This window comes from Chlorocebus sabaeus, chromosome 8 (assembly GCF_047675955.1).
Source record: "Chlorocebus sabaeus isolate Y175 chromosome 8, mChlSab1.0.hap1, whole genome shotgun sequence".
Lineage (NCBI taxonomy): Eukaryota > Metazoa > Chordata > Mammalia > Primates > Cercopithecidae > Chlorocebus > Chlorocebus sabaeus.
In genome coordinates, this window is record NC_132911.1 from 597,795 (window position 1) to 622,922 (window position 25,128).

The 25,128-nt window shown below is 46.4% G+C and overlaps 1 protein-coding gene and 1 long non-coding RNA gene across 14 annotated transcripts in view; one reads left to right on the top strand and one right to left on the bottom strand.

Annotated features, from left to right (window-relative positions):
- LOC103215370 (SH3 domain and tetratricopeptide repeat-containing protein 1-like) overlaps positions 1–25,128 on the top strand; it is a 44,711-nt gene that overhangs the window by 10,593 nt on the left and 8,990 nt on the right. For 4 of the 12 annotated variants that reach the window (XM_073017870.1, XM_073017872.1, XM_073017869.1 and 1 more), the window contains 2 exons: positions 19,735–19,988; positions 21,550–22,430. In XM_073017870.1, the coding sequence (XP_072873971.1) occupies positions 22,268–22,430 (163 nt within the window). In that variant the 5' untranslated portion in view covers positions 19,735–19,988; positions 21,550–22,267. Of the gene's footprint in view, positions 1–19,734; positions 19,989–21,549; positions 23,009–25,128 lie in introns of those variants that run through there. The other 8 variants (XR_012093587.1, XM_073017867.1, XM_073017877.1 and 5 more) reach the window with 4 other exon arrangements.
- Positions 15,332–25,128, bottom strand: part of LOC140712164 (uncharacterized) — an 85,765-nt gene continuing 75,968 nt past the window's right edge. For both annotated transcript variants that reach the window (XR_012093627.1, XR_012093626.1), the window contains one exon: positions 15,332–16,386. This is a non-coding gene — a long non-coding RNA (uncharacterized lncRNA). The remainder of the gene's footprint in view (positions 16,387–25,128) is intronic.

Here is a 25,128-nt window from a genome sequence, read left to right on the forward strand (position 1 = left end):
ACTTGGTTTCGATTTTTATCGTGGCTCAGCTGAGCAGCCATGGTTTCAAACTGCCTGGAGATGTGGTCTGGCAGGCCAGTGCTATGCCCATCCTTCCCACTCCTGCAGGAGGGGAGTCATCCTGGGACTAGAGGGCTTCGCCTGTAATCAGCTATCTCATAATAAGTGGATTTGATGCTGGTTTCGCTAAGTCAGGAAACTTCTCATTTGGAAGGAAAACTGATATTTGTTTTTGGGTTTTGCTGAGGAGTCACAGGGTTTAGAGCAGGGACTGGAAGTTTGTTGAGACACACGTGAGAGCACTCAAACATCTTCCATGAAACGTGGAAATAAACAGTGTTCCAGAGAGGTCCCTGACTTTGGGATATAAATATTTCTGTAACAGAATGGTACTGGATGTCTGCTGAATTTTTTTCTCTGCTATTTTGGCAAGTTTTATTTGGGTGTGTTTCTCCTGTACAGCAGGTATGACATCAGTTTTTGCCAACAAGTATTTACAGCCCTTGGTACCTCCTATGTGGGTCACTTTTGTGCTGTGGTTTCTTTGGGGGAAATTGTAGGTCTCCTACCCAAAGCACATTGCCCATTTCAAAGTGCTCCTGGTTTCTGAACACCTGTGGCAGTGCCTTCCATGTGGGTGAAGCCAGCCGAGAAAGTATCCCTCCCCAGGGGGTGGGGACTGGTGATTGCCTGAGTGAGGAGGCCAGGTATGAGCCCTGTTCTAAAACTTGTGACCGACTGCTTTTCCTTCCCCTCCTCTCCCTCCTATTTTTCCACCACCCCAACTTTTTAAAAATTTCTTATAAAAAATTAAGCAAGTATTTCGGTTTCCTTTATTCGCTATTCCTTGCTAATCGTATGCAGAGTGAGCCTGGGACAGTGGAAAGGAAAGTTGTACTTAGCTTCAGATGATCCTACCAGTCCCGCGTTGAGGGGCTTCCGCCAGGCGGCATTGTCAAGTGGAGTTGTGGAGATTCTCCTTTCAGCCCTCAGCGTTAACCAGCAGAGGCAGGTGGTACTTATTCCTGGTTAATGTTGAGGAAGTTGAGCTCAAAGTGGCTAAGGGAACTTCCCAAAGTCACATAGGAAGTAGCAGATTAGAACCAAACACAGATTGTCTCTGAATCAGGCAGGTTGTTAGGTTACAAAATGGGCTCTTAGTTTTTGGAGGTCAAATAGCTGAACAGACACAGATATTTCTTTTTTCTTCTTTTTTTTTTTTTTTTTTTTTTTTTTTTAGCTAGGGTTTTGCTTTGCTGCCCAGGCTGGTCAAGGCTCAAGCTGTGCTCCTGCCTTAGCGTTCTGAGTGCTGGGCTTACAGGTTTGTGTCACCACATCCAATCGAACAGACATTTCTTTAAAGAAGACATACAAATGGCCAAAAAATATGTGAGAAAAATGCTCAGCATCACTTATAATCAGAGAAATGCAAATCAAAACCGCAGTGAGGTATCATCTCACCTGTTAGGATGAGTATTATCAAAAAGACAAAAAGTAACAAGTGCTGGCGAGGATATGGAGACAACGGAAGCTCTTACACACTGTAGGAGGGTGTAAACTAGAGCAGCTGGCTGGGCATGGGGCACACGCTGACATCCCAGCACTTTGGGAGGCCGAGGCGGGCAGATTACCTGATATCAGGAGTTGGAAACCAGCCGGCCAACATGGTGAAACCCCATCTCTACTAAAAACACAAAAATTAGCTGGGAGCGGTGGATCATACCTGTAATCCCAGCACTGTTGGGCGGCTGAGGTGGGCGGGTCACTTGAGCCCAGGAGTTCAAGACCAGCCTGGCCAACGTGGTGAAACCCCATCTCTACTAAAAAATACAAAAATTCACCAGGTGCAGTGGCGGGCGCCCATAATCCCAGCTACTCAGGAGGCTGAGGCATGAGAACCACTGGAACCCGGGAGGTGGATGCTACAGTAAGCAAGCCGAGATTGCACCACTGTATTCCAGCCTGGGCCACAGTGAGACTCTGTCTCGAAGAGAAAAAAGAAAAAGAGTAAGAGTAAGTTATGGCACCCACTATGGCAAACAGTATGGAGGTTCCTCAGAAAACTGCAAATGAAATTACAGTGTGATCCAGCAGTCCCACTACAGTGTAGATACCCAAAGAAAAGGAAATCAGTGTCGGAGGGGCATCCGCACCTCTATGTTTCCTCCAGCACTGTTCACCATAGCCAAGATACGGAATCAGCCTCGGTGTCCAATAGCAGATGATGGATAGAGAAAATGTGGTGTTTATGCACAATGCAGTACTATTCAGCCATTACACAGGATGAAGTCCTGTTATTCTCAGCTACGTGGATGGAATTGGAAGATACTATGAAATAAGCCAGGGACAGGAAGTTACACAGCACATGTTCTCTTATGTGGAAGGCAAAAAAGAGTGGATCTCATTTGAGTTGAAAGTAGACATAGGATCCTAGAGGGTGAGAAGGGTGGGGGAAGAGGAAGATAGGGAGAAATTTGTTAAAGGATACAAAATTATAGCTGGATAGGAATAAGTTCTAGTGTTCTGTAACATAGGATGACTATAGTTAACAAGAACATTTAGTTTCAGGCTGGGCGCGGTGGCTCATGCCTGTAATCCTAGCACTTTGGGAAGCTGAGGTGAGTGGATCACCTGAGGTCAGGAGTTTGAGACCAGCCTGGCCAACATGGTGAAACCCCGTCTCTACTAAAAATACAAAAATTAGCTGGCCATAGTGGTGGGTGCCTGTAACCCCAGCTACCAGGGAGGCTGAAGCAGGAGAATAACTTGAACCTAGGAAGGAGATGTTGCAGTGAGCTGGGATCACACCACTCCCTCTAGCCTGGGCAACAGAGCAAGACTTTGTCTCAAAAAAAAAAATATATATATATATATATATATATATATATAGTTCCAGATAATTGGAGGAAGGGTATTGAACGTTACCAACACAAAGAAATGATAAATGTTTGAGATGGTGGATATGCTAATTATGCTGAACACATACATTACATGTATTATAACATCACTCTGTGTACTCCATACATATGTACAGTACACAATTATGTGTCAATTAAAAAAGAAAAAGCTGAACTTAGATTGGAATGGCTATGAAGTAGCTAGCTTTTTCACATTTTTGATATAGACCCTAGGCATTTATTTTAAGTAAACTACTCTTGGCTTCAGGAAATGTTTAGTATTTGAGTTTTAACCTTGCATTTTATAATATAGAGAAGTAAAACTGTAGGTTTACTTTGGATACGGTCATAGGGGTTTGCAGTGATGACTTTTTTATGTAATAAGGGGGAAATGTACCTTAATTAATAGGTATACATGCTCATTTTTCTTACTCTTACACATTTTTAGTTGTTGTCCCGGCATTGTGATACTTATGTAAACAGTATGCAATATCTTAGGTAGGAATCAGAATTTTAAGGTAAGAATACTTAGAGTTATATATTTTCAAACTTTCAAACTGGACATTTTACATGTCCATTATATAACAGTAATTAAATTTGAAAAAGACAATACCTGTCTTTAATATGGGTAAAGCTCTAGGATTTTTTTTTTTTGAGACAACGTCTGACTTTCTCCCAGGCTGGAGTGTAGTGGTGCGATCATGGCTCACTGCAGCCTCAGCCTCATAGGCTCGAGAGATCCTCCCACCTCAGCCTCCCAAGTAGCTGGGACCACAGGTGTACAACACCATGCCCAGCTAATGTTTAAAATTTTTGCAGAGACAGGGCCTCCCTCTGTTGCTCAGGCTGGTCTGGAATTCATGGGTTCAAGTGATTCTCCTGCTTCATCCTCCCAAAGTGCTGTGATTACAGGCATGTACCACTGCCTGGCCCCATATAAGTGGGATGATGACTTGAGCCTAGGAGTTCCAGACCAGCCTGGGTAACATGGCTCAAGACCCTGTCTCTACAAAAACTAAAAAAATGAACTGGTCATGGTGGCACCTGCCTGTGGTCCCAGCTACTCCAGAAGACTGAGGCAGGAGGATAACTTGAGCCCAGGAGTCGAGGCTGCAGTGAGCTCTGATCTTGTCATTGCATTCCAGCCTGGGTGACAGAGTGAGACCTTGTCTCTTAAAAAAAGTTACTGGCTACCTGATTATTCATAGGAAAAAAAACCTGAACTCTGATCTAAACCTCATACCTCGTACAAAAATTAACTCAAAATAGATCATGGATTAAAATGTGAAATACAAAATAAAGATGAAAGGAGGAGATAGAGACTGGGAGAAACTATTTGCAAACCACATGTCTGATAAAGTACTCATATCTATAATATATAAAGAACTATCCAAATTTAGCAGTGAAACCAAATCATCTAGTTTGAAAATGAATAGGAGACCTGAAGAGACATTTCAGATAACATATAAGCACATGAAAAGATGTTCAACATCATGAGCCATCAGAAAAATGAACACTAAAGCTACGTCACTATACACCTATCAGAATGCATAAAATAAAAAGTAGTAACAAGACCAATGTTGGTGAGGATGCAGGGAAACCGGATCACTCACACTTGGCTGGTGGGAATGGAAGACGGTACAGCCATTCTGGAAAACAGCTTGACAGTTTCTTAAAAAACTAAATGTACAATTAATTGCCGTAGGAGGCAGCATTCACATTCATGAGCTGTTATCCCAGAGAAATGAGGACTTGTGTTCACACAAAAGCCTATATGTATCTGTTCATAGCAGCATTATTTATAAAGGCTGGAAACTGGAAACAACCTGGAGACTGCTCAGCAGGTGAATGGTTAAACAAACTGCTGCACCCAGGCCCCAGGTACCACTCTGTAGTAGTTAATGACATCCTTGTTCATCAGTCTTTCAAACTAGAAACCACCATCATGCTTAATCCCCTTTTTTCCATCCTGGGTCTGAGTGGACTTCATTTTGCATTTCTTTCCAATGCATTTTCCCTCTGTCCTTTCTGTTTGTGCCTCATGCCTCATTTGAACCGTTGTAAGAGCCCCCGAATTGTTTCTCTGCCTCATCATGGAATCCTTTCTACACTTCATGCCCCACATTGCCATTGGAGCAATCTTTCCAGAACATGAACAAACTAACTTAAAAGAAATATCCCAGGTAGCCTTCCAAATAAGTATAAGCTTTCTGTTAGAAGTTTGACTTCTTGTCTATAGGGAACCCCAGGACTTTAGAGAGACGGATTTGCTGTCTGCATTTTAAGATCAGCCAGAAATCCCTGGAGGGGCCCATGTGGAATAGTGGCACAAATACCGGTTCTAGAATCAGAAGCCCTCATATCCTGGTTCTAACACTAGCTGGATGTTCTTGGGAAAGTTTTGATTTCATAACCTCAGAAACTCCATTTCTTAAGAAATGGAGATGAGAAAACATACTCAAGGGATCACACAAGGCTGCTGGGAGGAGCAGATGAGGGGTATGATGAACATGCTGTGTAATCCTTGAAGTACGTCGTATGTGTGAGAAGTGGAGCTGTGTGGATAACGGTTCTGGAATCATTGTATGAAGACGATGGAAAGCACATTCGTAGTTCTGCCTGATGATACCACTGGGCACCTGTGTTGTACATGCCTGCAACATGGGTGAGGCCCGGGTCAGTACAGCTCACAGTTTGGTTTTTATGCAGTTAGAAAGGCCCGAGAGGACCCTTCCCCCTCCAGCTGTAGGAAGGAGGCGGCTGTCTCCTGCCTCTATTTGGTGGGATTGTCTGTGGCTCCTTGGTGACAGGAATGCAGGGAGTGGGGGAAGAAAGCCAGCCTGACTGCTCGCTAGTCACCCTTCCCCCAGGAAGGAGTGGAGGGGTCATTTCGTGGTAACTCGCCAAGTCTTTCTTAACCCATCTGCTCTTTGAAATGACCAGCATGACAAGTAAAAGACGCGTTAGAGACAGATGGGCTGTGTGTCCCGTGCGTTTATGGCTTTGTGGCCTCAGAGCTGCCAGAACTCGATAGCTTTCTGGGCAACGGTGGGTCAGCCAAGGGGCTGAAAATAGTGAGAAGAAGAAAATTCCCCCTCGCTGCTCTGGTCTGGGAGTGATTACTGAGGAGAGCGGCATGGAGGCCCCAGCCGTGGGGTCCCTCTCAAGCACACCCTCACCGCAGTGGGAATGCGGGTCTCAACCTCCCTAGGCCTCCGTGATTTTCGTCTGTCACATACTCACCTCCAGCAGGGACGTCTATGGTGATGAGATGAGGGAGCATCATAGCGCATGTGGCGCTTAGTAGGCTTGCGGTGAGTGGACTCTGGCGTCAGTGGGACAGGAGACTGGGAGCTGCATGTGGACGCACTCACGTGCTGGTGTCATGGGTGGACAGAGGAGAGAGGGACGCTCTGCAGTTCTCCTTTTGGTCTGTAACCCCCGCTGTTGTGAGCAGAATCCGTGAGTGTATTCTGTTGCCCCAGTCAACTTAGTAGGCTGTTTGCTCAATTTTCTGCTTCCACTTTTGATTTCTTATGAATGGGAAAAGGAATACTTCAGTTACTTTTCTGGTTGATGGCATACATTCCTTGATATCACCTTAATGCTTTTTGATTTCTATGTATTTTGGATGCTGGAGCTTGCCTGACTTCTGTGTTTTTATGCCTCACCCTCTCGCGTAACTGTTGGCCACACCAGGACCAGAGACAAGTGACCAGACCGATTGATAGCAGGGCTAGGACTGGAATTCCCCAGCCTTTTGATGCCCAGCAGGCTCTGTTTTCTGTATTACACTGCTCTTCCCTGTTTCGACCCCTGTTAGGACAGTGGATGGGCGCTTTTGGGGGTGTGCTAGAAGTATGGCAGATGCCTCAGACTGGCATTTTTCTCTGACTTTGAATTCTCATGGCTCAGAGTCAGTCTCTAGGCTACTGACTGGGAAGATACAGGAAGCTGTTCTGCATGGCAAACGATGCCAGGGCATTTTTTTCACCCAGCAATTTGTTTGGTTTGGACTGGAATAAATCTCTGATGTTGGTTTATTTGCCAATATTATTAGTTAGTGGAGCCTGACTTGCTAACTTAGCCCGATTCATAGTGCTTAGAATCTCAGTGAGTGTGTGTTGATCTGAGTGGAAGTGTGAGAGCATCTTGGACAGTGGTTTGCAAACCTAGCTGCATCTGGATGGCTGTGAAAAAAGCATGCTTGCTTACTCCTGACCAGTTGAAATAGAACCTGTAGGAATGGAGCCTGGGCAGCTCTAGTGCTGTTAAAAACCCCCAGGTGGTTCTGATATACCGTAAAGGTTGAGATCCACTGATCCACAGTGAATTGGAGTCCTGGATCATAGACATGCCTTATGCTTTCACTAGCTTAGAATGGCTCTTGTGCTTTAGAACTGTGAAAAAAAAAGTGTTACCCAAACAAATGTGGAAACAGCCTAAATGCCACATCCTGTTACTACCTGCCATCAAGTATATTTCCCAGTTATTCACTCTATTCTGATCTCAACCCATTCCACCTTTTCTTCATGGAACAATAATTTGACAGTTGGTTATGCAGAACCAGAGTAAGTCTAGTTTGATTGGCGGGAAACGATTTTGGGTATGAAGTACTCTTTAGGCATTGATTGAACTCTTGTTTGTACCACTGCTGTGCTGGACAGTTTATAAATATTACTTCTTTAAACAAGGCCTATAGAGTCAGGCTGCCTGGGTTTTGCTAAGTAGTTGTGTCATTTGGGGTAAGTTTTTAAGCTTATATAAACCTGACTTTCATCTATGAAATGGGATGACAAGGGGTCATTATCATCTCACAGGATCGTGCAAATGTGTGTGTAAAGTGCTTAGTTTCGTGCCTAACACATAATAACTAGTTAATAAAGTTATTACACCATCATCGTCATATTTAAATGTAAATATTAAGAGCTAATAAATTTGTAAAAGGTACTATACCTTTACCCCTTGACTACTTTAGTTTTAAGTGGTTGGGTTAATTTATGCCTTAAATATTGGCCTCTTGAATACCTTGAATTTCAATTGAACGTAGCCAGAGGATGTCATAATTGGACCATTGCCTCTGGAAGTTGGAGCTTTGTTTGTTCGTTTGCTTTCACTTCCTGCACTAAGCATGTGGCTGTGCACACCTTTATGGTGACTTCTGGTACTGGGGAATCAAAGCTTCATTCACTGATTTGGAGGAGATGATCTTATGCTATATGAAGCACTCAGACTTTGTTAACTGTGTACCATCCAGACAAGACCAGGTGCTTCCCATGGCAGCCTGTCCTTTTCTTAGCTCTCTCATCAATCTAGCCTGTTCCTTCTATTCCGCTTTATACTAGAACTTCTCTTTGAACAAGGAATGTTGTTTTGTCACTGCTAGGTCTCCAGCAATTAGTAATGCCTAGCACATACTAGGTGCCTCCTGAATGTTAATAGGTGATAATCTAGCAGAACACAAGATAAGTCTGCAGGTTGAGATTTAAGCTGTGTGGTATGAACGCTGCATTGGCAAACTTATTAAATCAATTTTGTTAATACAAGTTTAACATATTTTAGTATCTGACTTAATTCAGGAATCATTTACCGAGTGTCTTCTAGGCCAGACACTGGGGACAGAAAGGTAATAATAAATGATCCCTGCCTCACGCATAGGAAGTCTAGTGCGATGGACAGACACGTGCCAATGGCTGCCATGGAATATGGTGAACATTAAGGTAAAGGGGCACCCTGTGTGCCCTTGGAGCACAGAGCAGGGTTTGTGTTCTGGGAACATGGGCTCCATGTGAAAACACAATTTAAATTTTCTTTTTTCTTTTTCTTTCTTTCTTTCTTTTTTTTTTTTTTTTGAGACAGTCTTGCTCTGTGGTCCAGGCTGGAGTACAGTGGTGTGATCTCGGCTCACTGCAACGTGCTTCCCCCAGATTCAAGCGATTCTCGTGCCTCAGCCTCCCGAGTAGCTGGGATAACAGGTGTGCTCCACCACGCCTCGCTAATTTTTGCATTTATAGTAGGAATGGAGTTTCACCATGCTGGCCGGGCTGGTCTTGGACTCCTGACATCAGGTGATCCTCCCACCTCCGCCTTCCAATGTTCTGGAATTATAGGCATGTATGTATTCATCCTTTTAAATATCTGCGGGTAGCACTTAACTTTAAATGGGTACTAATTAAACTATTGAATGACTTTAGTATGGATTGAATGACTTTGCTTGGGCCTCGTTTTTAATTTCCTTCATTAGAGGAAAAAAAAAATGCACGTTGAATATCCCTCATCCAAACTGCTTGGAACCAGAAGTGTCTCAGATTTCTTTAGATTTTTGGATTTTTGAATATTTGTATTATACTTGCTGGTTGAGCATCCTGAATTCAAAAATCCAGAGTCTGAGCTGTTCCAATGAACATTTCGTTAAGCGTCACGTCAGCACTCAAAAGTTGTGGATTTCAGAGTTTCTGGTTAGGGAGACTCATCCTGTATGGGTGCTGGAATGTCGCAGGAGTTCTGGACCAGAGGTTGGGTGACTAGGGTTTGGTTTTCGCTTTGTTACTAAACAGGCTGTTTTCTTCCATAAGCTCTGCTTTAGATCCCCCGGTTGTCAAAGAAGGGAATGGGCCATCTGATGTTTAAGGCCTCTGTTAGTTCTGACTTGGAGACACCTGGCTTCAGTTCATCTTCCTTAGGAGTGGACAAAGAATATGGGAATTTTGAAATTGTTAGTCAACATCTACAGGGTCGTTGCAGCCTGGTTTTGAGTAAAGGTCATCTTTAGTGAGCCCAGGGAGAAACAGTGGTTTAACTGTCAGCTGAGAGGGGTACGCAGTCCTATTAATTTTCCTCTGTGTTAGTGAAAGCATTGTTAAGGGTCACAGCGTTAGTGGAGCTGGCTGGAAAGAGGAGGAGAACTCACTGTTACAGGTTATATTGAATGTCTTTTCAGTCACTAAATGCTTTTTATGATATGTTTTTTGGGATTTCAGTGTTGTATGATTTCTCTGTGTTAAGCACAGGAAATTTAACATCAGCAAAAAAGAATGCTCTTTCTTTTTTTTTTTTTTTTTCTTTGAGATGGACTTTCGCTCTTGTCGCCCAGGCTGGAGTGCAGTGGCGTGATCTCAGCTCACTGCAACCTCGACCTCCTGAGTTCAAGGGATTTTCCTGCCTCAGCCTCCTGAGTAGCTGGAATTACAGGTGCCTGCCAGCATGCCCGGCTAATTTTTGTATTTTTAGTACAGATGGGGCTTTGCCATATTGGCCAGGCTGTTCTTGAACTTCTGACCTCAGGTGATCTTCCTGCCTCGGTTTCCCAAATTGCTGTGATTACAGGCATGCGCCGCCATGCCTGGCCTTGAATGTTCTTTCTATGGGAATCTACGAAAGCCAGCTTTTGAGTCTAGTGGCAGAAAACCTCTTCTTCATTGTTTAGCTGTGCTGTGAGCTTGGAGGGCTTCAAGTCCAGCTGAAAAAGCTGTAGTATTTTAGGTCAGTTGGCTGTCTTGGAGAACTTCATGAGCACTGGGCTGGAGTGATACTGTCAGAGTTCATGAGCTGTTTGAGACTCTCAAAGCCTAGATACTGGGGTTGCCCAAATACGTCAGCTGGACTCACTATTTGTCTCGGGAGTCGGGGGATGGAAAATGCTGTGGTCTTAACTCTGCTCTTAATTTTACAGTGCTGCTATTAACGCTAAGAATGATTTCATAAGTTTGCATTTTGCTTTGTAATTCACAGAGAATTTTAAAATCCGTTATCTGATTTTATTCCCTCAGCAGTTCTGTGAAAAAGGTAGAGCACTTTCATATCTTCTGTTTTCCCATGATTCTCTTGTGGCTCACAGAAGCTAAGAGCCTTCACCAAGGTCATAGGGTGAATGAGTCGCAGAGCTGCGAGTAGAGGCTCAGGTTTCTAGTGACCCTGTTTCTTCCTTGATAGCTCGCTCTGGTGGCGCTATGTTCAGGTAACTGCGCATGCTCGGTTTGGTCTTTTGTAAATCCCTGCCCCATTTCGGGGGAGGTTCTTGGGAGGCTTCTATTCATTTTGGAGCATTTAAGTATCTTTTCCTCTCTCCCTCTTCCCAGATGCATGGGCATTTCTGCAGGCCCCCAGGCTGGCCCTTGTGTGTGGGGGCGTCTCCTGCCTCCACGTTGCTTGCATGCCCCCTTCTGAAGGTGCTCTTCCCCGCATGGAGCCCCCTCGTGCCTGCCTCCACACTGCAGGCTGTTCGGTAAATGTTCCTAAGTCAGCATCGTTGTTTTCTAGAAATGGGACGGGGTATGGATGCCAAGTTCTTTTCTGTGTGAAATCTTCGAATGTATCATCTTGCCTTCCCCGTGTGTGCTCCTTGAGGTTGTCGCTGTGCTGCGGTCATCTCTGTTCCCTAGGGTGCCTCCCTTGGAGTCCTGGCGGTATTAGACATGTAGTCAGTGTTCACAGCCTAAATGAGAGAAAGGCCAACAGAGCCATTAAATCTGGAAAATGACAAGTGAGGGAAAGGAATTTTTATTGAAGGCATGTGAAAAAGAAATCTTTTTAGAAAAGTTGACCTGTTTCTCAACTGGAGTTGAATTTCAGCTCAGAAAAGCAGCTGTGTGCCCAGATGGCTTTGGGATTTCAGTTTGTGACAGATGAATTCAATTTGTTGTTGTATGAATGTGTTATCCTTTTGTGGTTTTATTAGGCCTTTCTCCCAAATGGAATCAATTTTTCTATAAAACTCACACTTCCTTTTTGAGAAGTGTAACACTAATTGTATGGGATGGTCTCCCAAAAGATTACCAGCCAGGAACCAAACACACTGCCTGAGACTCACGGCCCCTGGTTTCTGCCTGTGCAGCTGCAGGGCAGAGAGGCACGCTCGAGCTGAAATCAAGATGCATGTCTGCATCTTCCCTTTCTTGACTGCTGTTTCGTCTCTGAGCTGGCCTGCCTTCAACTTCTAGGAGCTTGGTGGGTGTAGACACATTACGGTATGGAGGAGGGATATGGCGTTGCCACAGCCAGGAGACTCGCTGAAGTCTCTGTTCTCTTCCTGCTCACTGCTCTGACTTTGTATAAGTCACATGAGTAGGGCTGTGCACAGTGGCTTACACCTGCAATCCCAGCACTTTGGGAGGCCAACCTGGGAGGATCTCTTGAGCCCAGAGTTTGGAACCAGTCTGGACAACATGGTGAAAGTCCATCCCTAGAAAAAATAAAAATTAAAAAATTAGCCAGGTGTGGTGGCTCATGCCTGTAATCCCAGCTACTGGAGAGGCTGAGGTGCGAGAATCACTTGAGCCCGGGAAGTCGAGGCTGCAGTGAACCATCATCACGTCACTGCACTCCAGCCTGGTCAGAGCAAGACCTTTTCCCAAAAAAACCAAAAACAAACAAACAAAAACCCATGTGTAATAGTGGCAGTAGTTAACTTTTGAAAGTTTGAAGAAAAGTTTCTAAATCACCTGTGACCATGGACAATTTACTTAGCCTTTCTATGCCTCAGTTTCCTCATCTGTGAAAAATGAGAGAATATGGTACTGATCTTACAGGATCATTAAACCATTGCCCAGATTGCTTATAGAGCTAGAGCTTTTTCCTTGAAGTACATGAGTATGGCTGTCAGACATCTGAAACGCGAAGCCATCTTACAACATCATTTGGATGCTACCCCCTCTCCGCCCTTTTTTTCCATTTGTAAGGGACAAGGATCCAGGAAGGAAAGTATCAGCTTACAAAGGCTTTTGTTACAATTAATCGTTCATGTTCTTTCTTTTGGTATCTTATTCTCTGTTTACATTTTTTTTTTTTTTTTTTACATTTTTTGAGACAGAGTCTTGCTCTGTCACCCAGGGTGGAGTGCAGTGGCACGATCTCGGCTCACGCCAACCTCTGCCTCCCAGGTTCAAGTGATTCTTGTGCCTCAGCTTCCTGAATAACTGAGATTACAGGTGTGTGCCACCACGTCCAGCTAATTTTTATGTTTTTAATGGAGACAAGGTTTCGTCATGTTGGTCAGGCTGATCTTGAACTCCTTAACTCAGGTGATCTGCCTGCCTCAGTCTCCCAAAGAGCTGAGAGTACAGGTGTGAGCCACCGCCCCCGGCCGCTGTTTCCATTTTGTAACACTAGCGTCACCCCAGTGTAGGGTGGCTAGGGGTATTCTTCTTTCCTGTTTCCTGGTGTATTTTCCTCTATAGTATTGATCACTCTTTAACATACTTTTTGGTTGTCTGTCGCTACCTACAAAAATATATGTTCGCTGTTATATCACCAGTGCCTGGCACATAGATAGTCAATATTTGTTGAATGAATGAATGAATGAATGAATGGGCTGAAGGAACCTTATTCTTCTTTCTTCTGTCAGTTCACACCAAATGCTTTTGGAAAATGCTATATGAACAGGGATCGTAAGCAGGAGAGGTTACACACATGGCTGTGGGATAGCCCATCATCCTCAGATAATTGTCTGGAAGGAGGTGGAGTACTTGAGTAGAAATGATACAAGATAATTTCTTCAGGAAATCAGCCAAGTGTCACAGTTTTCACACAGGCCTGTGATGTTTGCGTATGTGTGTATGAAGAGCTGTCATGGCCTAGAATCACGGGCCTTTAGATCCCTTGTACAGATAGAAAAGTAAAGTCGGAGGCTCAGGAATGCTGTAGGCCACCAACGTAGAGTCCCTGTCTGTCCTTCTCAGTGTCCGGTCACTTCTCACTGCACTCCCCTCTTTACTCCTAAAGCCACTTTCCCTGACTCTGAATGTGTAACCACGAGGGAGAAAATGTACTCCAGGCTCACAATTTGTGGAGAAAAAGCCCAGCAGCTGAAAATAATGTTCACAAAGTTTGTACCTAGAAAACATGGCCATTTCTATCATGTCTTTGAATTTCCCTGTTTCTCATACATTTTATAAACAAGACAGTAGAAGGAGATTCGGGAACAGCAACTTTAGAACAAGGGGGAAAAAATCAAACCTAGAGCATTCCAGTTTCTGCTTTCTTCTCAGTTTAGGGCTGAGGCACTTTAGCTTCCTGTCTAAGGGACTACTCAAATCTGATTAGAAGCCATTGTGGGCTGGTAATTATCCATAATTTTAGGAAGACAGATGTAGCACCAACTCTATTCTCTAATAGCAGGCTTATTAATTTTAAATTTGCATGGCAGGAGAATCAGATGGCGAGGTGAGATAAGCATTCAGATGCTTGGTCAATGATAGCTGTTTACTTCCACGTGTCACATGGGGATTTGGGACCCGGGAATTCCACTGAGAACTGATGATTGTCTGTCCTCTAACCAGCTGGGTTCTTTTTCATCCTGAGCTCAGAAAGATTGCTCCTACTGCAGCCAGGGAAGACAGGTTATTGACTGGTTAGAAATCATGGTAGGTTATTTTCTCCACTCGCAGTTCGCAGTTGGAAAGCAGAGCTATCAAAAAGTTGTCTCTGTTGTATTTCAAATCTGGGTGTTTAAAAAATTATGTAAGCAATTTAATCATTTCTTTAACAGTAGTTGTCTGTGTTCTTGGTGCGAATCAGAGGTGCATTCCCTTGTAAAATCCCTGGGACTTAATAGGAAGATGTGAGCCTTAGAAGAGAAGTTGGTTTTCTAGATGATCATGTAGATATGATGCTGAGCACTAGACAAAGATGTTGATTGAAGCGATTTAAAAAAATTTTGTCTGAGTTCAGATTTTACACCAATATTGAGAAAATCAGCAAAAGAACTTGGAGGAATGTTCTCAGGCATCCAGTTCAGCCCCCTGCGCACATTGTCATAAAATCCGAGTGTGTGTACAGGGAGACGCATTCCTTTCTGTTCTCATCACAGGTCCTTCCCTGGCTCTGCACCTGCCTGTCATGCGCGTCCCTGTGAAGAGACCACCAAACAGGCTTTGTTTGAGCAATAAAGCTTTTTAATCACCTGGGTGCAGGCGGGCTGAGTCTGAAAAAGAAAGTCAGCGAAGGGAGATAAGGGTGGGGGCGTTTTATAGGATTTGGGTAGGTAAAGGAAAATTACAGTCAAAGGGAGGTTGTTCTCTGGTGGACAGGAGTGGGGGTCACAAGGTGCTCAGTGTGGGAGGTTTTTGAGCCAGGAAAAGGAATTTCACAAGATAATATAATCGCTTAAGGCAAGGACCGGTCATTTTCACTTCTTTTGTGGTAGAATGTCATCAGTTAAGGTGGGACAGGGCATTTGCACTTCTTTTGTGATTCTTCAGTTACTTCAGGTCATCTGGGCATATAAGTGCAAGTCACAGGGGATGCGATTCCTTGGCTTGGGCTCAGAAGCATGACATTGCCCTCTTCCCTACCTTTTCCCTCCTGTGCGGTTCTCTCACAAAGTGAATGGCCTCAGCCACAGCCTCTCTGCAGCTGCATCAGACTGTGGCGACAGGAGTGGTGGCTCCTGCAGGGCCTGCTGTCCCCACTGAGCCCAGTCTTGCTTGCCGCTGGAACCTGGTCACCATTTTGCACCGAAAGTATGTAATTCTACGGAATGAAAGCCAACATGCTGGGAATGGAGGTGTCTTTATCACGGTGCTCTGCATATTTTAATCTTGGGTGGAAAGTATGGAAAAGTATGTGATACCTGTGGTTTGATGTCAGAAGGACGTTGTGAACTTGACGTGGACTGAGGATGTTCAGGTGCAACAGGCACCCTGGCTTCATTAAATGAGACTTCCCCATCTCCCTGTCAGGCATGCACAGGTGTATGGCCACATCTTATGTGTTATCCTTATCTAGAGTGAGCCTTGTCGTCACGTTTAAAGTTACATGACGATATTCTGCCTCATAGAGTAGGTCCCAAACCGCATTCAACACAGAAATGCACTCTTGCTTTTATACATAGAAAGTGCTTTCATATACCAAGTGGGAGAGCAGTCCTAAAATCTGGGCTGGAATCACAGAAGGAAGGCTTTGGGAAGCAATAGATTCCCTAATCCAAAGCTGGTTTTTGATGAACCTAGAAACAGGACCAAGAGAAGTGAATTTGCCTAAGGCCCTGACAGTGTCTCACGGTAGCATTTGAACCTAGCAGTTTCTTGACCTATTTCTTTAAATGATTAGTCATGCTTCCTCTGATTCCTATATAAACGTATTCCTCATTCATTCTTTTGTTTCAGTGAATTATTGTGGTGCTACCACGTAGCAGTATTTGAGTCAAAATGTAGCAGTGTTTATCCCTTTCCAAGGTTTTTAGTTGTACAGTTTGTCAAAGTTGTGCTAAGTTTCTTGTTGGTTGCAAGGTGTCCTTTCAGAAGCCAATTGTGTGGTGTATTTATATTGCTTGTTGGAGGTAGTTTGGTTAGAACCTACTCTGAGTGGCTGGCGTGGGCCTGGGGGACAATAACAGCTGCCTGCTTCATGGGCAGAGATGAAGTAATTGCTTCCTGGGAAGTACCATCCTCCTGGCCACACTCTCCAGCCCATTTCCTTTGTGGTGGTTTCCTTGCATCTGCATGGTTCTGACTTCATGTGAGTCTCTTTTATTTTAGCATGTGACTTCAGGCTGTGGGGAAGAATGGCCATATTAGCACAGAGATGCACACAAAGGAACAACTGGCTAAATGTGAGTGAAGACATTCTTGGGGGGGGGGATTCATTTCTTTTATTCTGTAACAGGCAATCTGGGAAACATTCTGGACATGTGGCCTGTGGCCTGCACTGTCACAGCTCCTCCCTGCAGGATCGCAGATGTTTGGAGATTGTAGTGATAACCGTTATCATTGAGAATGTCATTCTCACAGGCTCTAATAAGTCAGGATTTATTCAGTGTGAATTTGTTAAAGACAACTGTATTTCTAGCCAAATAGATGGGAGACGTTTCTCCTGGCAGTGTTGCTGGGGGTATTCCCGTGGCTTAGTCTTAGGGGAGCACACGCCTTTGAATACTGCTGAAGCTGTGAGTACCCAAAGCGCACCGGAGTACTTTTGCCATACGGGGTGTTAGTCACTGATACACGTCTCAGTCAGACCTGATGGATTCTTGACCCCTTCCTTTCTTAATTTTTAAATTTTTATTTTTTATTTTTGTTTTTTAAGAGCACAACCCCTCAGGTGAACACCATGAATCTCTGGTGTTTTCAGTTGGCTGCAGCCTATTTGCTATCTCTGGTTCAAACATATTCGAAGTCTGATGATGCTTCCCTCTGCTGTTCTTTTGCTGTGTGTCCTCCACGCATGCAGGGTTCAAGACTGTCAGAGCTGGGAGCCACCTTCACAACTACCATGGTTTCTGGAACCTCCTTTATCTAGCCCTGGGGATGGAAGAGATGTCATCAGAGACGGAGGCTTATTAGGTTTACATGCCATGGATAACGAATGAGGAGGTTTTCTTTTATATAAGGGGAGATTCTTATAATGTGCTTTAGTAGGGTAAAGAAGCTTTTGAGGTTTGCTTTCTCTGGAAAGATAATTTGTGATCCTGCTGTTGCTTTCAACAAAAATATCATTTGCATACCAGTGCATGTTGTATTACTGAGCACTGGCTGACAAACGGTTCTTAACTCGTCATTCACTCCGCCACTGATTTTTGAATGGCATATGTGTGCCAGCTGTAGTAGGAACTTGCTAGACTCTAGAACTAACCCTTATGAAATAGGGGTCCTGGCGGAAGCAAATGCATATAACTATAAAGGTTTGAGGGGATATCAGAGGGGGTGCCTATAGGTGCAAACTTCGTTCATTCATTGTCCCATCTAGGAGGTTTTGTGTCTTAGCAGCGTGTTCCATAGCAACACATCCCTCTATCAAAATATTCATCGTATTATTTTGAAATTCTGTGCTTAGGTGTGTGTTTTTCGGACTAAGTTTAGAACTGGTTAAGGACAGGCTATGGGGTACGTATTATATATATCTACACACACACATATATTTATATATATATACATTACCATTGTAAATATAGTATATATTTATATATATACTCATATATATATTTCTCCCTCTCTATATATACATACACACCACACACATACACACACACACTTCTACTGCCAAGCACAGAAAGTCAAAACTCGGCAAGGGTTCTTTTAGTGTTCATGAAAAAATAGATGTGTTAGTTGAGAGTGTCCTTAAGTTGCCAGGGGAAAGACAGGATGGATTCACAAAGGGAGATAGTGTTTTTTTTTTTTTCTTTGTTTAACTCTTGAATTCAAAATAATTCAGACTTATGGAAAAGTTGCAAAAATAGTACAGACAATTCCCATATACTCTTCCCTCAGATTCCCCAAACATTTCACCCCATTTGTACTTTCCCTCTCTGTGGATATAATTTTATTTTTTCTGAAATGTTTGAGAGAGGAAGGTAGAATGCAGGGCAGGGTGAAAGGTGGAAGGAGACAGGTGGGTTGGGAGGCTTTTTTTTTTTTTTTTTAAACCTTCTAAGATGGAGTTTCGCTCTTGTCACCCAGGCTGGAGTGCAATGGCACAATCTCGGCTCACTCTAACCTCTGCCTTCTGAGTTCAAGTGATTCTCCTGCTTCAGTCTCCCGGATAGCTGGGATTACAGGCGCCCACCACCATGCTCGGCTAATTTTTTATATTTTTAGTAGAGGGGTTTCACCATGTTGGCCAGGCTGGTCTTGAACTCCTGACCTCTGATGATTCACCTGCCTTGGCCTACCAAAGTGCTGGGATTACAGGCGTGAGCCACTGTGCCTGGCGATTGGGAGGCTTTTGCCGTAACCCAGAGCGCTATGATGAGGGCTGGACCTGGTTGGAAATGATGAGGAAGGTGAGAAGTGGTTAGGTCTGGCACATATTTTGAAAGGAGAGTTTAAATGGGTTGGATGACAAGAGAGAGAAAAAGAAGTTTTAAGGATGATGTCAAGGATTTTGGCCTGAGTAACTGGAAGACTAGAGATGCTGTTATTGGGATCGGGAAGACTATGGGAGGAGTGGGTTATAGTAGGGGGAATCAAAAGTGTGTTTTCCGCATGCTAAATTTGAGGTCCAAAAAGGGATGTCAAGTAGTGTTGGCTGGGTGCCGTGGCTCACGCCTGTAATTCCAGCACTTTGGGAGGCTGAGGCGGGCAGATCACCTGAGGTCAAGAGTTCGAGACTAGCCTGATAATTATTAAAATCGATGATTGATGTTTGCTAATTAATCATATTATTGCTTCTAATACTGCAGGGGGTGAACACCTACCTGTGATGTTGTTCCTAATATCTAGGGACAGAGAGCATGATTTTAGTTTTAATACCACAGTAGGTATACACTCACCCTGTGACACTGATCCTAATATTGAGAGGGGTAGAATATGACATGACTCCCAACATAGCAATGAATGGACAGCCACCCGGTGATATTGCTCCTGATATTCATGGAAGAAGCGTATGATATTACTCCCAATATCCCAGGGAGGGTACAGCTCTTCTGTGATATGGTTCCTAGTATCTGGAGGGGGAGAGGATGATAATAGTTCCAGTATCGCAGGCTGTGTTCACCCACCCTGTGATATTGTTATTAATATCCTGGGAGAGGAAGATATGATTCCCCATAGAGCAGGAGGCGTACACCCAGCCTGGGATATTGTTCCTAATATCCATGGAGAGGAGAGGCTGATGTTACTCCCAATATGGCAGGGGGTGTACATCCACCCTGTGATATTCTTCTTAATATTCCAAGGCTGAGAGGTTGATATTACTCCTAGTATCTCAGACACCGTACACCCCCGTGTGATACTCTTCCTGATATCTGGAAGGGGAGAAGATGGTATCAATCCCCATATCGCAGGAGGTGAACACGTACTCTGTGATATCTTTCTTAGTATGCAGGGAGAGAGAGGATAATATTATTCCCAATATTGCAGAAGATGTACACGTCCCCCCGTGATATTGTCCTTAATATTCCAAGGCACAGAAGACGATGTTACTCCCAATATCGCAGAAAGTGTACACCACACAGTGATGTTGTTCCCATGATCCAGGAGGGAAGAGGACGATATGACTTTCAACCCTTGCACCCTGCAATGCTCTCATCCTGCAACACCGACACCAGCTCAACCTGACATGGGACCAGAGGTGCTGGCTGGGGGTGTTCATTGCTTCTCTGTTCTCCCTTGCCAGACTCAGTAGAGGAAGCTGAGACCGAGCAGCCGCAGGAACAAGGTAGGTTTTGTCCGTGGCTCAGGCTTCTCTGGTTATGAGCTGGGCTTTGGAGTAATGGCAGGGAAGGGGACAGAGGTGAGTACGGTGGGCATTGGATGCGGCTGTCACCCCTCTGTGGTGTGGGCCGGGGACTTGAGAGACATCGCCTGAGGTGGGCCTGAACCTCCCGTCTACTCTGACACTGGAGGCCCTGAGGTCCCACATTTCTTCCAATGAACATGCTGACCCCCGCCTGGTCCCCGACCGAGATGGGGCATCCTTTCCACTGCTGGGACCCACATGTAGCTGTGGGTTCCTTTTTCATGACCTGGAGAAGCTGCAGTTCACCCTGTGCTCTGCCTCAGAGATGGGAGGCCACACTGCCCTCAGCGGGTAGCAGAATTCAGAGCCTTAGGTTGCAGGGGCCTCAACTGAGGTCCCTGAAGGGTCTTCTCCTTCCTGAGGGGAGCCAGGGGGGAAGGGAAGGCTGTTGTAGGTTTGCCTCAGGGAGGGGGTGGTTCCACCCTCTGCCAAAGTCACTGGAGCAAAGGCACGTGGCTCTCCAGCTGCCCCGGAGGCCAGGGTAGTGGCTGGGAGGGGCTGTGTGCCTCTGCTGGGTGGGGGCGATTTCTTAGCTAATCTAGTGTAGTCAAGTCAGACATTTGCCTCTAAATCATATTTATTTATTTTTTTAATTCTAAGGCTTTACAGATGAATAAGGAGGCAGTTTGTATTGAACATATTTTTTGCATGTGAGCTTGAAACAGAGGGTCGGTTTAAATCTAGGTTTTTCCCTTCCCAGTAATGCCTCCTTTCATCCCAGGTTTTCCAACAGGAAATGCGCTTGTTTGCTCACCTCTGGGAGGGGGCTTTGGCTAGGAATCCACCAAAGCCAGCAGACACCAGTGGGCTGCTGGAGCAGTCTGGCCTTTGTTAACCCTTTAGGAACCGTGGGCTTCAGGTTTTCAGACCATCCACGGTGAAGGTGGCCACAGGGGCCTGGAAGCTTTCCCATCCTTCCTGCAGGGATGGTCCGTTTCCCTGCACGGAGCTGGGCACATGGGTACAACACCCCTGTCCTGTGCCGTCGGTGGCTTTACCAATTTTGCATAGCAGCTTTTGAGCTGATCCATAGCTCTGATTGGCTGTTGAGGATTTCATGGATTCTTGTACCCCACCGGGGGGCCCAATATGCTGACAGAAGTTACATTTGTAGTTGTGGTGCTGCATATTCATGGGTCCAGTTAGAAGGCTTTGATTCTTTCTAAAGGGAAAGGCATCTCTGAGGGGTCACTGTTCTGACACAGTCTCCTAAAACCTTGCTGTCAGGTGGGCGACAAAACAGGACAGGAGGGTGATTTTGTAGGAGAGTCGGGCCACGGGCCTGCGTGTTCTCTCTGTCCCCGTAGTGCCGGAGTTCGTACGTGCTCCAGGCCCCGAGTTTGCGTTGCACATAATTCTTAAGGGCTCATGGCAAGCTGCGCCGGGGACACAGAGGGCAGGGATGGGGGGACCCTGCCCCCAGTGGACCAAGGACTCACTGCCGGACTCTAATATGTCTAGGTGTTTTTGTGACTTGCAGAAATACCTCCATCTTGTCTGGGCCTGGATCCACAGGAGACCCTGTCGAAGGTGAAGAATGTTCTGGAACAATGCAAGACCTGCCCAGGCTGCCCCCTGGAGCCAGCGTCCTGGGGTCTCTGTGCGGCATCCAGCAACGTGAGCTTGCAGGACCCCGAGGACCCCTCCTTCTTCTTGGAAGCTGAGGACGACTGGGAGGACCCAGAGGCCCTGAGCTCACTGCTGCTGTTCCTGAACGCCCCCGGGTACAAGGCCAGCTTCTGTGGCCTGTACGACGTGGCACTGCCATGGCTGAGCGGCATGTTCTGCAGCTTTAGCGACGAGGAGGAGCTGACTGAGTGCCTGGCACATGCCCGAGGGGCGGCCAAGAAAGCTGGCCTCTTCATGACCAGAGTCCGTGCCATCGTGGACTGCCTGGTGGCCCTGGCCTGGCTTCACGTGCTTCATGGACAGAGCCTGGTGACCCTGAACATCCTGCAGTCTGTCCAGGATGCAGTGGTGGCCAGAGAGGACCAGAGGGTGTAATGGCCAACATGCTGGCCGTGGCTGTGAAGAGGACAGGCCGGACGAGGCAGGCAGCTGAGGGCTACTACTGCGCCTTATGAGCGGCTTGGGACCTGGGCCATTGGAGGAACCAGGCAGTGGTGCTGGCCAATTTCGGGACCCTGTGCCTGCATGCAAGTGCCAGCAGGCTGGCCCAGCACTACCTCCTGGGGGCCATGCGGCTGTTCTCGAGGCTGCCCTGCAGGGAGTGTGGCCGAGACTTCACCCACGTACTCCTGCAGCTGGGCCACCTCTGCACCCGCCAGGGCCCAGCCCAGCAGGGCAAGGGCTACTATGAGTGGGCCCTTCTGGTCACCGTAGAAATAGGCCATGTGGAGAGTGAGTGCCCTAGTTCCTCCTGTGAGCCTTCTGGGGCCACTCGGGTCAGGGCTCACCTGGGGTTTATGATTCAGAAACAAGTGGTGGTTTTTCTACCATCGAAAGTGCTGAGCCATGTCCAGCAGCAGATGTTGGCAAGCGCCCTGGAGACAGGCGGTTCCCATGCAGGGCCAGGCCCTCTGTGGCCTACTGAGGCAGCCAGCTCTTCCTGGTTTGCCCAGGGACCATCCCGCCTTGGGCACTGAAAGTCCTGCATGCTGGGAATTCCTAGACATAACCCTGGGATCAAGGCAGGCTCGGCTGCGCTGGGACTTCGGGCCCCACCATGAGCCAGGCCCTGAACACCAGTTCTTGTGCCCGTGTTATCTGCTTGGTATGTTGGCAGCCTGCGCACCTGTCATCCCACTTCACAGAGGACACGGGGGCGGGTGATTGCCCAAAGCCGCAGAGCAGTTCATGCAAAAGCAGCTCGTTGTGCAGTGTGCCAGGCCCCACCCACAAATGGGGCTTGTGGGGTCCTCGGGTGGCAGAGACTGAGCGTGGGAATGTGAGCTTCAGGCCACAGAAGCCACAAAAGGGTGAATGGCGTGATGGCGGGGCAGCACTTGGCCCTGGGTTAGGGAAGCCTCTTTAGTCTAGAACCAGAGGGTTGAGAGCATTTAGTCAAGTAATAGTTGGTGGAGGAGAGGCTGGTGGTGTAGCCTGTGTGAAGGCCTAGGGGTGAGAGAGTGGGGGTGAGTGAGTGGGAATGAGTGGGGTGTGAGTGGAGGTGTGATGGAGTGAGTGGGGATGAGTGGGGGGGTGTGAGCGGGGATGAGTGGGGTGTGATGGGGTGAGTGAGCGGGAGAGTGAGCGGGGTGAGTGGGGTGTGAGTGGGGGTGAGTGAGCGGGAGTGGTAGCGGGGTTGAGTGGGGTGGGAGCGGGGATGAGTGAACAGGGCTTATGCAGGGAGGTGCAGAGTTGGGAGGGGGTGGGTTGGGTGCTGGATGGTGAGAAGCTCTTCTGGAGAGCTAAGCAGGGCCTGGGGCCTCAGGCTGTGGCTTGGCCTTTTCCCCAAGAGCACTGGGGAGCCATGGAGTGCTATCGAACAGTCACTGCAGACTGAGCAGTGAACGGACAGTAGGTGGGCAGGCCTGTCCGAAATCTAGGCCACAGAGAATAGATGAGGAAGTTGAGTCCAGGGAAATGGCTGAGACAAGGGATACTGTTGTGGGTCCCCTCTGTCTTGCAGCGCTTTGTCATGGCATAGTGAGACCACTCAGAGGTGCCTCCTGTGACCTGGACCAGAGCCCCAGGGGCTGTGACCAAACCTGCCCATTTCCAGCACAGGCCTGGCACCCACTCCTGGCCCTAGGAGGGATAAGATTTTGGAAAGGACCGTGTGAAGGGGCCCCGGTCCCACACATCTGCCCAAGGAGGGTTGGGGGGTTCAGACCCAGGCTTCTTCCCCAGGGACATTCTCTTACTGGAAGGAGACCCTCCAGGAACCCAGTGCCCCAGCCCCCACTGCAGCCTCCAGTGGCTCTTGGCACAATAGCCTGTGGTACCTCCTCCTACGAGGCCCTCCCCGGGGTGCTAGGGGATTCAGACTTGGAAATGCAGGCCAGGGAACGGGGATCATGCTTCCCTGTCTCCCCACCCTGCGCTGAACGATCGAGGAGACCAAGGGCGGGGCTGATACCCCACAGGCTTCCTTGGGGTCATTTTTGAGTCACTTTCGGTAGTTTGTGTCCTTCTAAGAATTTGGCTGTTGTGTCTAGATGGTCTGGTTTGTTGGTGTACAATTGTTCGTAGTGTTTTCGTGGAATCCTTTTATTTCTGTCAGGTCGGCAATAATGTTTCCTCTTTCATTTCTGATTTTAGAAACTTGGGTTTGTAATTTTTTATTTCTTCATTTTTATTAGAGATGGGGTCTCATCATGTTCCCCCGGGCTGGTCTTGAATGCTGGCCTCACGATCCTTCCACCTCAGCCTCACAAAGTGCTGGGATGACAGGCGTCAGCCATGGTGCTCAGTCTCTGATTTTAGTCATTTGTGTCCCGTCTTTCTTTCCTCGGTCAGTCTAGTGAACGATTTGTCAATTGTGTTATTTTCAAAAAACCCACCTTCGGTTCTGTTATCTCTTTTGTTTTTCCATTCTCTGTATTTTTACTTTCCATTTCCACTCTCACGTTTATTATTTTCTTCCTTTTATTCACTTTGGGTTTAGTTCTTTTTCTAGTTTCTCAAGGTGGAAGGTTAGGTTTTTGATTTGAGATTTTTCTTCTTTCTTTGAATGTAGACATTTACAGTTATAAATTTCCCTTTCAGCACTGCCTTAGCTGCATCTTGGAATTTTTGATACGTTGTGCTATTTTTATTTTTAAAGACAGAGTTTTGCTCTATTGCCCAGGCTGGGGTGCAGTGGTGCAATCTTGGCTCACTGCAACTTCTACTCAGGTTAGAGCCATTCTCATGCCTCAGCCTCCCGAGTAGCTGGAATTACAGATGTGCACCACTCCACCCGGCTAATTTTTGTATTTTTTTTAAATATAGAGACGGGATTTCACCATGTTTCCCAGGCTGATCTCAAACTCCGGGACTCAAGCGATGCTCCTGCCTCGGCCTCCCACAGTGCTGGGATGAGAGGCGTGAGCCACCGCACTGGCCGGGGCTGTGCGTTTGTTTGCATTCTTCTCAAATTAGTTTTTGGTTTCCC